The sequence below is a fragment of the Centrocercus urophasianus genome, unplaced genomic scaffold, assembly GCF_019232065.1.
Source record: "Centrocercus urophasianus isolate 14NV4802_14NV808 unplaced genomic scaffold, USGS_Curo_1.0 seq_14, whole genome shotgun sequence".
NCBI lineage: Eukaryota > Metazoa > Chordata > Aves > Galliformes > Phasianidae > Centrocercus > Centrocercus urophasianus.
Genome location: NW_024884586.1, coordinates 49,574,889 through 49,590,492, shown reverse-complemented (window position 1 = coordinate 49,590,492; position 15,604 = coordinate 49,574,889). Strand labels below are relative to the sequence as shown.

The 15,604-nt window shown below is 52.6% G+C and overlaps 1 protein-coding gene across 5 annotated transcripts in view; it reads left to right on the top strand.

Annotated features, from left to right (window-relative positions):
- SAMD4A (sterile alpha motif domain containing 4A) overlaps positions 1-14,361 on the top strand; it is a 67,980-nt gene extending 53,619 nt beyond the window's left edge. For 2 of the 5 annotated variants that reach the window (XR_006167957.1, XR_006167956.1), the window contains exons 4-13: positions 1,237-1,500; positions 5,614-5,723; positions 6,319-6,405; positions 7,662-7,956; positions 8,567-8,652; positions 9,299-9,417; positions 10,529-10,730; positions 11,076-11,202; positions 12,237-13,146; positions 14,143-14,361. Coding sequence is in view for 2 of the 5 variants with exons in the window: in XM_042813367.1 (XP_042669301.1) it covers positions 1,237-1,500; positions 5,614-5,723; positions 6,319-6,405; positions 7,662-7,956; positions 8,567-8,652; positions 9,299-9,417; positions 10,529-10,730; positions 11,076-11,202; positions 12,237-12,320; positions 14,143-14,171 (1,403 nt within the window). In the remaining 3 variants the exon portion in view is untranslated. The remainder of the gene's footprint in view (positions 1-1,236; positions 1,501-5,613; positions 5,724-6,318; positions 6,406-7,661; positions 7,957-8,566; positions 8,653-9,298; positions 9,418-10,528; positions 10,731-11,075; positions 11,203-12,236; positions 13,147-14,142) is intronic. The other 3 variants (XM_042813367.1, XR_006167958.1, XM_042813368.1) reach the window with 3 other exon arrangements.
- Positions 14,362-15,604: the final 1,243 nt, after the last annotated feature.

The following is a 15,604-nucleotide window of genomic DNA, read 5'->3' as shown; positions in this document are numbered from 1 at the left end:
CAAGAGACAGGAATGCTAGAGGTGTGCACTGATTGCCCCACAGGGGAATCGTGGACTGGAAGGGCATTGAGGCACTGCACAGATTGCCCAGAGAGGTGCTGGTGCCCCATCCCTACAGATAGCTCAGGTCAGGTTGGATGGGGCTCTGAGCACCTGATGGAGCTGTGGGTGTCCTTGGTTATTGCAGAGGAGTTGGATCAGAGGGCTTTGAGTGATCCCTTCCAACTCAAAGGACACTATGATTCTGTAGCTCTGGATGCAGAGCTAAAGCAGATTGTCCCACTAAACCTGCACCTGTGTGGGGTTCCCCAAAGATCCTGGATTCAGAGAGCTCTGAAATAATTTCAAATGCAGGGGTTAGCCATTGCTCTTTTCCCAGCATCATTAAAATCATTTATTAGAAAGAAATTGAGCTTGATGGTGTTAAAATGTCAGGCAGGAAATACAAACATGCATAAAACTGGGGGGAAAAGCAAATCCGAAGCTTTCCAAGGAGAATTCTGCAGTGGGGGACTCAGACTTACCTCCATGTCCAGGCTGTGCTTTTTCTGCTGCTTTGCATTTTGCTTTTTTGGGGAAGGCAGCATGCAGATGAAAGCATGCCTGCTGGGCTGGGGAGCGGGGATGCTCTCATTACTGACGATAGCTCAGCTGACTGCAGGAGCTTGGTAGGACTTCAAGAGACTGAGAGATCTATTTGGGTAATAAGTTTCTCCACGGTTACCTTAGGCAGATGTGCAAATGCTCTTGCTTCAGGGCATGAGCTGAGTGCTAGCCCAGAGGGAAAAGCTTCCCCTTCTGAAAAGCTTCCATGCCTTTCTCAGCAAGGGTTGGTTCTGGGGCAGTGTGTGATGGTTACAGGATGCTTAATGAGCTCAGCGTAGCTGCTTGAAATTTCCCATTCTGCCTGAAATACCAGCAGCATCCTCCTTATCAGACAGGCAGCGGCTCCTTTTTTCGGCTGGAGAGAAACCCATGGCTCACCCTCACCAAAGCATCCCCGTGGAGCTCATGTAACCCCATCTTGTTGCAGGTACTGGGAGGCAAAGAGCAAAAAAAATAGCAGTATTCCAGCATCCTGGGCACCATGAAGCCCCCGGCACCGTGCCGAGTCACCACCCATTTGATTTTTTTATATATAAATATATATAAATATATATACTTTTTTTTCGGGGGACTCTGCTGCATCCTGGGCCGCGAGGGGGGAATAACCTGTTTGATTTTATTTTTTTTCAGTTCTCTCAGGCCAGACACACCACAGCCCTTTGAAACGCTCTGTGTCCCTTACCCCACCCATGAATGTGCCAAACCAGCCTCTAGGACATGGATGGATGTCTCATGAGGACTTACGAGCTAGAGGACCCCAGTGCATCCCTTCCGATCATGCCCCCCTGTCTCCACAAAGCAGTGTAGCCTCTTCGGGAAGTGGTGGGAGTGAACATTTAGAAGATCAGCCTTCCGCTCGTAACACATTCCAGGAGGAAGGGAGTGGTATGAAAGGTGAGTGACAACTGAGATGCCTCCCCCCCTTTTTGCCCCTGCCTGCTCCCAGGACCTTTTTGGGGCCATTTTTGGGGAACTTGGGCTTTGGTCGCACCCTTGTTGGCGTCATCGCTGCGTCATCGTTTTGGTCTCACCATATTAGGGTGATGGCTTAGGCTCCAAAAAGCTGCATTTTCTCCATAGCCTGTGTTTTTAGCTGCCAGTGGTGCTCTCTTCCTCTTTCAATTTTCCAATTACAGTGAAAAAATAAGTTTAACAAGTCATGGGTCATTTATCATTGCGATGGTTGATGTGAACAGAACCCCACCGAGTATCTGGGGCCCAGGATGCTTGTTTGCACTGACTTCATCCCGCGTATCTCAGTTTTTCCCATTTTGCCTGCTTTTCACAGAGACTTTTAGTAAGTAAGGCAGAAATGAAACGTCGTTGCTGCAAAGATGGAAGGCAAACGTCAGGCTGTAGGGGAATGAATCGCAGTAACTGTGCAGAATGGGCAAACTCACAGCCTGCGTGTTCTTGTGAGCAGAGAAAATGACTGGAAATGAACTCACAGCTAGCAGAGACTTATTTAAACAACTGCTGTCAGGCATGCAGTGTAACACAGTGCCAGCAGGGACGGTTGCTTCTCATTAATGCAAAGCAGCTCTATCGCGTGAAGACCAGTGGTGCACTAGAACAAGGAAACGTATTTTCCAGTAGTTACAAGGGGTGATTTTGTTCTAATGGCAGACAGATCTGGGTATGGAGGAGTCCTCTGTAATGTGGAACAGTATTTGAACGGGCACGGTGTGACTTTCTGTGATTTGCATGGAAGAAATGTGTGGAAACACTCCTGGTTTGCCCTGTGATGCTGTGTGCTGAGCCCTATCCCTGGGTGGGCTTTGCCTTGAGATGATGCCTTGGGACAGTGGCCACGGGCTGTGGATGTGACAGAAGGGGTTTCTAGGGGGCTCTGCTCACTAACAAGCTTCTAATTAGGGAGCTCAGGCAGGGAGAACCACATCAGGGCAGGTGGCACAGAGTGGGTTTTCCCCACATGACGTTTCTCTGGGTTTCTGCTGGTGAGGCTGGGGAAGAGACTTGGCTGGGCTTCACTCTGCATGATTGTGACCTAGGTGGTAATTTTCCCAGAGAAGTGCATTGAATCCCCCTCACCCATATGGCCAAGGCTGCTCAATTTCCTTCAGAGAACCAAATATAACAACCAGAGGTGCTTTTGCCCATCAGGATCTTCCTAACCCAGCCCACTCTCTTTGTCACCGCTTCCCCTCCTCGCCCCTCTCTGCAGGGTGCTTCATGCACATCCCTGCTCTGTTCCCCCACTGCTGAGTCAGACAATCTGCTTCTGTCCCGCTCTCAGGGACATTCAAACCAGATGTCTGCAGCCTCTGGTCTCATGCCCAAAGTCTGTCATGCCGTCCCCTCAACTGTATTTCCTTCAGGCTGCACTGACCTGTTTTATTCCCAGTTTTCTAAACTTGGGATCGTGCTTCCTTCTCTCCTCTGGTTTTCTTCCATAAAGCACATGTCCTTCTGAAGATGTGTTGCCCAGAACTGGGCTTTGTGTCAGAGCTGAGCAGAGAGGACTTGGTTGCCACATGGACAGGGTTCTGGTGCTGTGCAGCTTGCTGTGCTCAAATAACACGACAGCGCTGGCTGCGTGCGATCCATTGTATCCCCAGATCTCCTCTGCAAAAAGTACTGCCCGTTCCCTGCTCTCATTCTGTGCCGTTTGCTGTTCCTACATCCGTGCACAACTTCATGCATTTTTATTGGATTGTGTCTTATTTCATCCAGACCGGGTTCTGGCTTTGCCAGATCCGTTCGGAGCTGCAGCCACGTCTTCTGAAGTGCCTTCCCCAAACTTGCTCTCTCTTCCACCCTCCAGGGCAACCATTGGATGCATTGGGGCCCACCAGGGACCCCCACCTGTGGTTCATCTCCCCTGATGTTATGTATTTCTCTGTTTTCCATCTATCTTCGTGCTGAAGGAAGCACAGAAGTCCTCATCCTGCTGCTCACGTTAGACACGGCGTTTTGGGCAATCGTGCCATGACTTAGCAATTATGTCCCAATAATTGGTGATTAAGGAGTAGCTCTGTGTGTGGAAGGCAAGCTCACTGCTCCATGGGGTCACTGGGGAGTTGGGCTTTCCAAGGGCCATGAAATCACCTTATGCAGGCTTTTGCACATCCTTATTTTCTGCAGGGTTCCATATGTGTGAATGAATCTCTCTTCTGCCGGTGTCCAGTTGGACTTTCCCATTGACTTTGTCCTGTGCCAAATGCAAATGTCCCCAGGGAATAGAGGAACAGGCAGATCTCTAATGTACCATCACTAGAATGTTGTGTTTCCCATAAATGAAGCTGAGATTCAAACCTGCCAGGCCCTGTGCTGGAAGCAGAGGGCTTGCTGTTAATGGCTTTTCATTTCTCAAAGCAGAAAATTGGGGTGAGGCTTTTGGTAGCGGGGTTTAGAATTGTCACGTGTTGGAACCCTTGGAAAATGGCAAATTTGAACTTGTCTGCACTTGGTAACTGCTTTGCCCCCTTGTTGAGGTTCATCTCCTTCAGGGATTTAATTGGAACACAAGTCCTGACCTGTGTCAGTGGACAGAGCCTGTCAGTGGGCAGGATGGTTTGGGTTGGAAGGGAACATCCAGTCCCAGCTGCTTTCATGGGCAGGGACACTTCCCACCAGCCCAGGGTGCCCAAAGCCCCATCCAGCCTGGCCTTGGGCTTTGCAGGGATGGAGCAGGAGGTCTTACCAGGAGGGTGGGAGCTTTGCCTGTTTGCAGATGAAAACTCACTGGGGACCTGTTGAGGTGGGCTGAGTGTGGCGCTGGGGTCTTTACAGGGATGAGACACGGGTGACCCTCCTTTAGCAAGCAGCAAAGGGGTCTGTGCATGGGGAAGTGGGTACTCCTTGATGGGCACGTTGAGCAGGCAGAGCCCAGGGAGCTCCTTCCCCTCCCACCCTTGTTCACGGTCAGTGCCTCCCTGCACAGGCAGTCAGGGCCCACCATATGTTCTGCCTTACATGAGTGTGGGCTTCAATGCTGTTTGGGGCTGAAATGCTGTTTTTTATTCCTGTGCTACCCAGTGCAGGCTGAGATGGTGCTGGAAGATATCTCATGGATGAGGCAGGGGACAAGGACTGATGGGACTGATGGGATTGCTGAGGGTGCCAATGGAGTGCAGTGGGCTTGGCAGGCTACGTGGTGCTGTTCAGCTGCTAAATGAGTCAGGTCCCAATCTGCCAGAGCATTTGAAGCCTGTAGGACATAGAGCAGAAGCAGCAGCATGGGCTGAAACCATCACCTGCAGAACCCAGGGGAAGCTCTGAGTGGGGCTGAAGCTACAAAAGTGGGTTTTGGAGACCATCTTTGACAGCACATCATTTCTCCCTTCTCCAATGTAAAATAATGACGATCTGTTTGTTTCTCTTTAAGCAGCTGTTTAAATTTTCAGCACACCTCATCTTCCCTCACGCTGTAAATCAGTGTCTGTAAGCTGCAGCACAGCCATTTGCTGGTGCTAAGCTCAATCCCACCATTCCCTTCTGCAGCTTCCATGTTTCCAACAAAGCATGAGGAGCATGCCCATGCCATGGCACAACACCAGCCCCCCATGTAGCATCACCAAATTGCATGGCTGCAGGTGGGCATCAGGGCAGCCAACTCAGCTTTAGGAAAAGACTTGAGGTCATTTTGTGAAGGGGCCCTGTGTAGGGACTGAGTGTATAGCAGTGGGTCTGGACCCACTGAGCTTGGTGGGATGCTTTGTGATGAATGGAGCAGATGCTGGAACACATCCTAATGGTTTTATCTTGGGTGTAGTGTAGACAAGAGTGATTGGATCAGAGTGGTTTCAAGAGCCAGGGAACTAACTCTGAGTCCCCCTTCCATCGCACCCATAGCATCTCAGCCTCCTTAGGGCCCCGTGAAGCTCAGTTGGGCACCTGCAGCATCAGTGGGATGGCACATGGGAAAAGCAGCCCTTAAAAAACCCCTCTGTTGCCTCCTCAGTTGACCCAGCTGTTGATAACACGTGTCGTTAAGCAGCATCATAACTAACGGGGAGCTCTTGTCCCATTGCCCTTGTGCTGCAGATGTTCCAGCCTGGCTGAAGAGTCTCCGGCTGCACAAGTACGCCGCGCTCTTCTCACAGATGACGTACGAGGAGATGATGGCCCTCACTGAATGCCAGCTCGAGGCACAAGTAGGTCTGCAGGAGGGCACAAGGCTGTCAGCCCCAGCGCATCCCACTGGCAACGGGACGCCTGGATGCGTCTTGTGCCCTCGTGGCTGGTTGGAGAGCAAACAGCAAAAGGAGCATGGAGCGTTGGGAGAGTGAAAAAACTCACTGTACTTTGAGAAGGCCACATCCCAGATTTCTTACTGGAATTCCCATCTTCTTCGAAGTCGCTGGGAGCTGTGCTTGGGGTTTGGTCATGTTGGGATTTGGGCGTTTTGGGGGCACAGGCTTCAGGCCGTAGCTCCCGAAAGTCAGTGGGACTTTGGTGGCTGATTTCTGAGTAAACCTTTGAGAACGTCCCCTGTCTCAGCTTATATCTGTGTTAGCCTTGGTGTAAAAAAATCCAGGCAACACCTTTGCTTTCACTCTTTGAGATATAGCAGGGTAGGGATGGGTTAGCTAGAAATCTACGTCTCCAGCAATTTCCTGACTGGTTTTCTATGCAGATCAGAAATTGGATTAATTTATAGCAGCCCGTTCCATTTCAGAGGGAAGGGCTTTGGGTTGCTCAGGTCATCCCATGGAAATGGTAATGCCAGGCTGTGTGCTGTTTTTGCAGAACGTTACCAAAGGCGCAAGACACAAAATAGTCATCAGCATCCAAAAGCTAAAAGAAAGACAAAACCTGCTCAAATCATTAGAAAGGGTAAGTAATGACAACAGCTTTTATGTTTCCTGTTTTCCCCCACAGACCCAGTGGGAGCAGTTCGCCTGACCTTTTGCTATTTGTTATTGGGATATTGTATTATATTTAATTGCACCATCCTCCAACAGCAACCAGCACAGCCTCCCACTAGGGGCCTTTAAATACCTCTGTGGTGTGTTGCTATTTATTGGTGTTTTCCTTAGCTCACTGCTTTGCTATTTATTTATAATACAGGATTGTACTTGGAGTATTGCAGGAGCTAATTAAGTCATATTTACTGCCATACATTAATAATCACTATTAAATCCAAGAGGCAGCCCACTGGATTGAGCTCACCTCTGCGATGTGTTTTCCAGCCTCTACTCCCTCCTCTCCACGTAGGTTTTGGGATATGGCATTGACCACAAGCCCAGCCCAGCCAGCTATGCATGCTGCAAAATACAAGGAGGGAAGTGCCAGGGGCTGCTTTGCTTAGAATCATAGACTCATAGCAGAGAATAGCTTGGGTTGGGAAGGACTTCACGTCCAGAGCAGCTCTCAGTCAATTCTCCTCCTGGTCTGTACACATGCCTGGGATTGCCCCAACCCAAATGAGCACTTTGGCTTCATTGAACCTCATGAGGTTCATGTGGGCCCATTTCTCGAGCCTGTCCAGCTCTCCCTGGATGGCACTCACACGCTGGGTGTGGGCTGGGGGATCTCCCTGTACCACACTGTGCTGGAACTCAGTGCTGCTGCACTTGGGAAGAGACATCTCTGGTTTTCCAGGCTTCCTATCCAAATAGTTTTCTTTTTTTGTTTTTTTTATCCTGAGGTTAAGCAAGAGCATGTGTGTGTGATGGATTTTTTGGGGCATTGTCTTGCTGCTGAAGATTGCTGCTTTCTTGGAAAGAGGCTGCTCCACCCTCTCTGCCGGTTAGCAGAGCAGCAGATTTCCCCAGAAAGTATTGCCCAACAGCCTGACGTCGTGCATCCCTGTATCTCCAGGCTGAATTTTTTTTGCTGCAGGGATTTCAGTTCAACTGCAGGCTGCACAGAGCTGTGCGTGTCCCATCTCCCGTCCCTGGAGGCACCCAAGGCCACGGATGGGGTTTCGGGCATCCTGATCTGATGGGAGGTGCCTCTGCCCATGGCACGGAGTGGGACTGGATGGGCTTTAAGGTCTCTTCCAACTCAAACCAACTCAATGGTGCTGGTCTGGTTTGTAAGCAGTGCCCTTTCTTCACCACAAATCCTCCCTTGCCTTGAACCCGCAGGACATCCTGGAAGGTGGCAACCTGCGTGTCCCGCTGCAGGAACTACACCAAATGATCCTCACCCCCATCAAAGCCTACTCTTCCCAAATCTCCAGCCCGGAGGAGCACAGCCGGGACACGGACTCACATCATCCCCCCTCCCTGCTGGGCTCAGACAGCCAGGGCTCCGATGGCAAGGACTCTGCAGCGGGGGGCATGCAGCAGCATCACCTGCCGGGCTGTGAGGGCGAGTCGGGGGGAGGCCCTTTGCCTGAAGGTGACCTGCCTGGACAGTTCACAAGGGTGATGGGGAAAGGTGAGCGAGGTTCTGTGAGTGTCTCACACAGGCCAGCTGGGTCTAAGCCCCTTTTTAAACTGCGGGTTAGATGCAGGACATTCAAACATGCAGGCGCTGTTCCATGTGGGGTGTAGGGTTTGCATTGGGATTAATGTGCCAGGGGTGGATGGTAGAAGTGTGAGGTGGAGAGCAGCATCGTGTGCCATACACAGGGCTGCTGCAGCAGGTATTTTAGACACGTCCTGCTTCCCCTCCACAGTATCTGAGGTGTTCATGCTGGCTGCATCCAGCAGGCGTGCACAGAAGACCAAGAATAGAAGGAAACTTTCTGAGGTGCATTGGGAAACAGCAGCTCTGTTAAAAACCTGCTGTCGTCTGCTGCCTTTCACATGTTGTAATGGGGAGATGGGAAGGGGGCAGGTCCTGTGCTCCTGGCTTGCTTGGGTCTAATTCTGAGGACTCAACTGAATGGACACCAGTGTAACTGAGAACAAAATCTGACCCTAAATATAGGACAGGAATTAGGGACATGCTTTTTTTCTCATTGATACAAGGGAAGGGGGGATCCAAGGCCCTGATCCCAGCTCAGCACTACGTTCCCTCTGATTTTCCCTTCTCTTTCTTGCAGTGTGCACACAACTTTTAGTTTCCCGACCAGATGAAGAGAATATAAGCTCCTATTTACAGCTTATAGACAAATGTCTAATACACGAGGTGAGTTGTGACAAATCTTGTTGTTTCCAAAGTATCTGTTTATGTAAACGCTCTGGTTTCTAACACAAATATTTTTGGGGAGTATTAATAGTAATTATGGGGCCAGTAGGGTGCACAGAAACACTGCTCCCCCACTGCTTACATGGTGGCATGGATGTGGAGCTGGGAAGTGCCTCGTGCCAGCCTGGCCCTACTAAGCTCCAAGCTGTGCATGCAGCTTAAATAAAAGACAAGCTGATTTGTGAGCATCCAAGGAGTGTTCCCACTGAGCTGGTACCCCTGGGACCCCTGGAAATGGTGCAAGAGGTACAGCTGTGCCCTGGCAGGGATAGGGAAATCTCTGGGTGTTGGTTTTTTTTATATCATAGAATCATAGAATATCCCAAATTGGAAGGGAATCATAAGGATCTTTGAGTCCAATTCCTGGCTCCACGCAGGACCACCCAAAAATCAGACCATATGTCTGAGAGTAGCGTCCAGATGCTTCTTGAACTGGCAGCTCAGGGCTGTGACCACAGCTATGGGATCGTGCCACTGCCTGCTGCTTTCTGTGCATGCACATACACAGCCCTACTCATTCCATCCAGAAAAATACTCATGTGTTTCTTATTTTTCTCTCTTTTGTTTTTTTTTTTGGGGTGGCCAGGCGTTTACAGAGATACAGAAGAAACGGCTGTTGTCATGGAAACAGCAGGTGCAAAAACTCTTTAGGTCTTTCCCTCGGAAATCCCTCCTGGAGCTGTCAGGCTATCGGCAGCAGCGGAGGTACGCGGGCACTGGGGAGGATGGAGGGGTGGCAAACAGTCCTGCAGCTCCATTTTGAATGGGGATGCTCATGCTGCTGCCTGATGCTACCCCACAGCCTGGCCCTGATCCCAGGCATCTAGCAGATTAAATCCATCCAGAAGCAGGAGGGCAGCGCGATTGCACCCATTTCACAGATGGGAAGCTCAGCCAGCGAGGAGCTGAGCAAGCAGAGGGCATCCCTGTGCCACTTCTCACCCTGCCTACTTCCCTCCTGCCTTCTGCTCATTAGATCAGGGCTGGAGTTCCACCAAAAAGCCATCAGAAAGCTGGCAGATAGGTTGGAAGCCCGCTGTTAAAGAGCACGGTGCTATGAACACATTGTTTACTCATCCACGGTGATGCTGGGGTTTGGGTGATCCTAGCATGCAGTTGGGTTGTTTCAAGAACAAGGCTATTTTTAGACCAGTTTGAACAATAATGTCAGCCTTTTGCTTCGTTCCACTGAATACATGTGATTGCAGTCAGCACTGCTTGCTGCCAGAGCAAGAGGGGGTGGTGGGCAGAGGGGACGTGGCACTGCCTTGCACTTTGCATTTCATAGAGGCCTGTCAGGGTTATAGAGTGGCTTGGAAGGAGCCTTAAAGGATACCTGGTTCCAATCCTACCACGGCCAGGGCCATGGCCTCAATGTCTGCCCCCATTAATTCCACTTGTGACTACCTGATCTTGGGTCTGGGCCATTCTGCTGCAGTCCTGGGGTTGTGATGTTAGAGCAGGTCCCAACACTGGCTGCCTTTCACTCAGCCTGTCCCAAGTGGCTCAGAAAGCCATTATGACGAAATCTTACCAAACTGGGGCAGTGTCAGAGAGGGCTTTGTTCATAAAAACAAACCTCGCAGAAGAGAAGGTTCCAACAGCGTGAGCTGAGCCTCTATCAGTCATTAAGGAATCCAAATGGGAGAGACTTCTTTTGTGCCCCAGCTGCAAGATGAGTTTAAATCAAACCTCAAGAAAACAGACAGCATGGACCCATGGTCGGCAGGTGGGAGGGCACAGAGCCCCATTGCAACCATCACAAACCCACCTGCAGAGCACCTCCAGTCTCACCCCAGCATTTCTCTCTCTGCAGCCGAGGCTTTGGGCAGTCCAACTCCTTACCTACAGCCGGATCCGCCGGGGCAGGGCTGGGCAGACGAAACCCCCGCCAGTTCCAGATCCCCTCCCGCAACCTCCCCACTGCCCGCCTGGGGCTGCTGGGTCCCAGTGGGCTGCTGGGCACCCCACAGCGCAGCCCTGCCACCAGCCCTGCCATCCTCAAGCAAGGCAGACAGGTTGGTCAAAGCTCATGGCTTTGTGGGGAGCGACCCGTGGAGTAGGGAGGGCAGCTGGGTGCACAGAGGGGGAGAATTGAGCCCCCGGGGTACTTTGGTATTGATCCATAGATGTATATCACACCCGGGGGTGTGCATTAATAAATACCTGGCAGGAGGGTGGAGAGGCTCAGATGGGTGTGGATGGGAGCATCACTGTCCCGATGCACACCGTTTCCCTTCTTCCACTATTTCCCATCTCGCACCAGTTTCCATCTCCCCCCATTCCCCATCTCCCATCGTCTCCCATCCAACACCATCGTCTCCCACCAGTTCCCACCTCACTCGGTTCTTTGCATCCTACAGAACCTCTGGTTTGCCAACCCTGGGGGCAGCAACAGCATGCCCAGCAGGAGCCACAGCTCAGTGCAGAGGACGCGCTCGCTGCCAGTGCACACCTCCCCGCAGACCATGCTGATGTTCCAGCAGCCAGGTAGGAAGCAAGCATTTCCCTTTTGCTTCTCCTCATCCCATGGTGTGGAAGTGGCCGTGCCAGCCGATAGCCAGTCTTGCTCTTATTTAGGACATCATGCCACCAGGATGCCTTTGGGATGGGTTGAAGCAGAGATACTGCTTGGCCCTACAAATGACACCGCAGCCGTGCTGGTGCCCTGCATAACTGCCCTCTGGGGCAGTTCACTTCACGCTGTCGCTCCGTGGTCACTTTGTCACTTGCATGTGGCCTTGGTGTGGGAGAAGTGACTGGATGCCTCAAAGGAAATTCTTTTGTTAATGCCTATGAAGGTGAACGCTCCCATCTCTGCTTCCCTCCTGAACGCCTGGATAATGTTCCCTAGGAACTCGAGGAGCTCCTGTAGGAGCATCCTCTGATTCAGTGGTTCCTGTGAAGTTCCCATCCTTCCCGTGGGGATGCTCGTCCCCATTCCTCTGGGCAGCCCTCCGTCACCCTTTGAGCATGGCTTTTCTTACTATGGCAATTCATATGGGGCATTACACCCCTGACAAACTGGGACCAAGCGTGGCCTCCCACGTGTGCTCTATTTAAAGCTGGCACTGTGTGTGACCTGCGGGCTGAAATGCCGCCGGGCTGGGGGTGCAGATCACTTACAGCCAGGGTATTTGGGGACAGGGCAGTGGAAAAGCCAAGGGACAGCAGCAGCACCTACAGCCCTCTGGCCCATCCATCTTGTGTTGCCACTCCAGCTCTCCCTGATTTATCGGATCGGAAATACAGGATTTGTAGGATAGGAAACAGAATGTAGGATTTACAGGATGGGAAATACATTGATAGGAAGTGTGGGAGAAACGTGGTGATTTTTGGAAACTTCTCTTTACTGAGGTTATTGCACTGGAAAAAGGAGTGTTAAGAGCAGTGATAGTGCGCTGGGATGTGGGTGGGTGTTGGTTGGAGTGGGAGAAACCCAAGCAAGGGGAAGCCAAAGGGGTGTGTAGGTCAGGTCCCCAGCGTGTCCCCTGACCCAGCTCTTCTGTCCCTGTCTCTTGCAGAGTTCCAGGTGCCGGTGACTGAACCTGACATCAACAACAGGCTGGAGTCCCTGTGCCTGAGCATGACGGAGCACGCGCTCAGCGGTGAGCACTCCCTCCTCCTTGGGCTCTTCCAGCACGTCCAGGCGGCCTCAGCCAAGCCCCCCAGGGGCTGCCCCACGCCCCCCAAGGGCTGGGACCAGCTTTGGCTGTGAGAGATGAGACAGGGTGGGATGGTTGCTGCTCCCACGGAGAGGTCTCAGCCAGCTCTGTCGGGACAGAGGGGTAAAACTAAACGCAGGGATTGCGCCCGGCGCTGGCAAAGCCTGTGCTTTTAGCCACTAGTTAGCTTGCTAATCATCATTAGTGTTAGCTCACTAGTCTGCTGTTAATTAATGACAAAGCCACCCAAGCTCTCGAATGGTGCACAGGCTTCAGAGTGCTCTACCCCTCTGCCAGCCCAAGCCCTGCTTTGCTGAGGGGACACGGGGACCCCCAGGGCTGCAGCCATCCCTTTGGGGTCGCGGTGATGCTGGCAGCCTGGGTGGGGACAAGGAGCAGGGAGGGAGGAGGAGGTCCAGGCTGCAAGCAGTGCAAGAGGGGAGCCCAGGGAGGCACCGGACACGCCGTGACGCAGCGGACCCGGATGGCGTGGGGACGCCAGGATGGGACGAGCCGAGCAGCCCGCGTCGCCCAGAGCCTCCTGAATACGCGGCCCCAAAAACCACAGACTGTCGGATGGTGGAGGATGGGAACCCACGGGGAGGACAAGGCTCCCTGCAGCGATGGCACTGCCCAGGGACAGGGACGTGGGAGCGAGGACTGGACGTGGCAGCAGGGTGCTGGCTGTGGGCACAAGGACACTGCTGTCACCGACGCGTTCCTGCGGCGCGCGCCCAGGCGAGGCTTAGCTGTGTTGTTCCTGTGCAGGGTACTGCTCCTCCAAGTTATTTGTTTTTTCCAGGTCGTATTCCCCCCCCCCCCCCCCCCCCCCCCCAAGCCTCTCCAACCCGGCTGTGCTATAAATAGCCCTGCAGAAAAAATAATATTGAATAATAATAATAAACCTTTGGGGGAAAAAAATATCTAAGAGTAACAAACCTGTTTGTTTTCAAGTCTTAAATCCCGCCTGGCTGAGCAGAACAGGCAGTGCTCTGTTGGGGTGGGCACAGACCCTGCTGTGTGCTGCCCCTGCGTATCCCCTGAGTGTAATGCAGCTCATTCTGCATTGTGCAGAGCGTGGGGAGAGAGGGTAGCCCCACTCTGCACCCCAGGGATTGGGATGGGGTTTGGAGGAGGGTTGGGGGTGTGCTGTGGTTCATGCAGGGGGGCATCTTGTGCTGGGGGGGGGGGGAGGAAATAGGGTTGGGATGCACTTTGTGCGCTGTGGCAGCCTCCTTGTGCGCTGGTGGAGGTGGAGGGATGCTCGCACTGGGTCCTGTTGTGCAGCTTTGGGTTGGGTGGCACATCCTTGGCTGCAGGGCAGTGGGCTGGTCGCATCCCTGCTGTGCTGGGTTGAAAAGGCTGTGGGGCTTTTATCAATCGGTACTGCTGGGTTGGACGATCTGGAGAGGAGCAAGGCAGTACCCCAGGGCCGGCTCCATCCCCACGTGCTGGAATAGGGAGTCCCAGACTCATGGCCACATTGCCACCAAACTGTCAGGAACCCCCATCTGCTCCTGGAGAAGGGGACAGGGGGCCGTGGCAGGAGCAAAACCCCACTGAGGCCATGGTACCAATGTGGGTTGCAAAGAGACTGTGGGAGGAGAGCGGTTATATCAGCCCCGAAAGACCCTATTGCCACCCTATGGGAGGATGAATGGGGGATTGCCCTGCTTCCATCCCACTTCAGGGGATGACCAGGGGCAGTCAGGAGCAGAGCAGTGTGACCCCAGGGCCGCCCCTAACTCTGCCTTCCCACTTGCAGACGGTGTCGACCGGACCTCCACCATCTAGAGGAGGACAGCCTGATGGCGGCGGTGCTGATGGGAGAAGAACTGCTGCAGGTCCAGCGGAGAGGTCCAGGCACGGGAGCCTCAGTGACAGCTTGCATCCTTTCTGTCTTTCTCTCTCTTCCTCTCTTTTCTCCTGTTTTAATTTGGTGAACGTGTAGATTGTCCTTGTGAACATACCATTAGACTTGGAATTTGTGTTGTCCTTTCTTACATCCGTGCTAAAAAAAAGAAAGGGGGGAGGGGGGTGGGAAAGGAGGGATGGCAAAGAAACAACGCTGAGAAAAACAAACAGCAAAAAAATGCCTGGGGTGGGTGGGGGGTGAGGCAGAAAAGTGCTGACTTTGTGGTTTCGCCATGGGTGGTGAATGTCACCTGTGTGTGACCAAAGCCCTGAAGGGAGGATTTGCCATAGGGGACCCCGCGGGCGCTGCCAGCTGGTCCATCCTTCTCCTCATCCCATGGGGGCTGGGCTGTAGCCTATGCAAAAAAAAAAAGGCCCCTCGGGATGGATGGAACCAGTGGCTGAATTGTGAAAACCAAAATCAAAAAAAAAGATTAAAAAAAAAAAAAAAAAAAAAAGCAAAAACAAACCTGCCTTTCTGTTTTGCAAAGAGCACCCGGCACAGAGATCCGTCTGTCGGTGCGGTGTTGCGGGGCGCCCGTCCTGCTGTTGGGTTGTGAAGGGCTGGGGATGTCGGTGAGGGGCGATGCAGTGAGTGATGGGTGTCCGTGTCTCTGTCTTGTGTGTGTGGTAGAAGAAAGGTGCTGCATCCTGGGTTTGCACATCTGCCCAGCCTGCCCAAACCATCACTGCATCATCACCACATTCATCGTGGCATTGCTGAATGGTTGGGTTGGAAGGGGTCGTAAAGACCTTCTGGTTCCACCCCTGCTGTGGGCTGGGTGCCCCCCAGCTCAGGCTGCCCAGGGCCCAACCATGGCCTGAGCACCTCCAGGGATGGGGCACCCACAGCTCTGGGCAGTGCCAGGGCCTCACCGTCCTCTAAGTAAAGAATTTCTAACTAAAAGCCCATTAAAATGGGGTTTCCCCAGCCCTGCAGTGGGGTAATCCTGGCCCCAAGGTGAGAGGACGTTCTGGAAGAGCAGAACCAACCAAACGAGAGCGGGCACCAAAACTCAGCCCTGTTACGGGGCATAAAAAGCATCAGGAAGGGGTCATGAATGATGCTCACCCCTAATGGACTTAGTAGAGGAAATGAGTAACACCTGAAGATGCTCAGAGCAGGAAGTGAATGGTCGTGGTGCCCCCTGGGTGGGTTTTGCTGTAAGCACTGCAGTCGGTCCCTACTAATAGAAGGGCGTATGAGCAAGGGGATTCAGTCCCTGCTCATATATGAGGCTGTAGGGTTCCCAACATTGGCTCAACCCACAACACCAGTGGGCAGCTCCAGTTGAGGTGTGACCAGCAGTGCT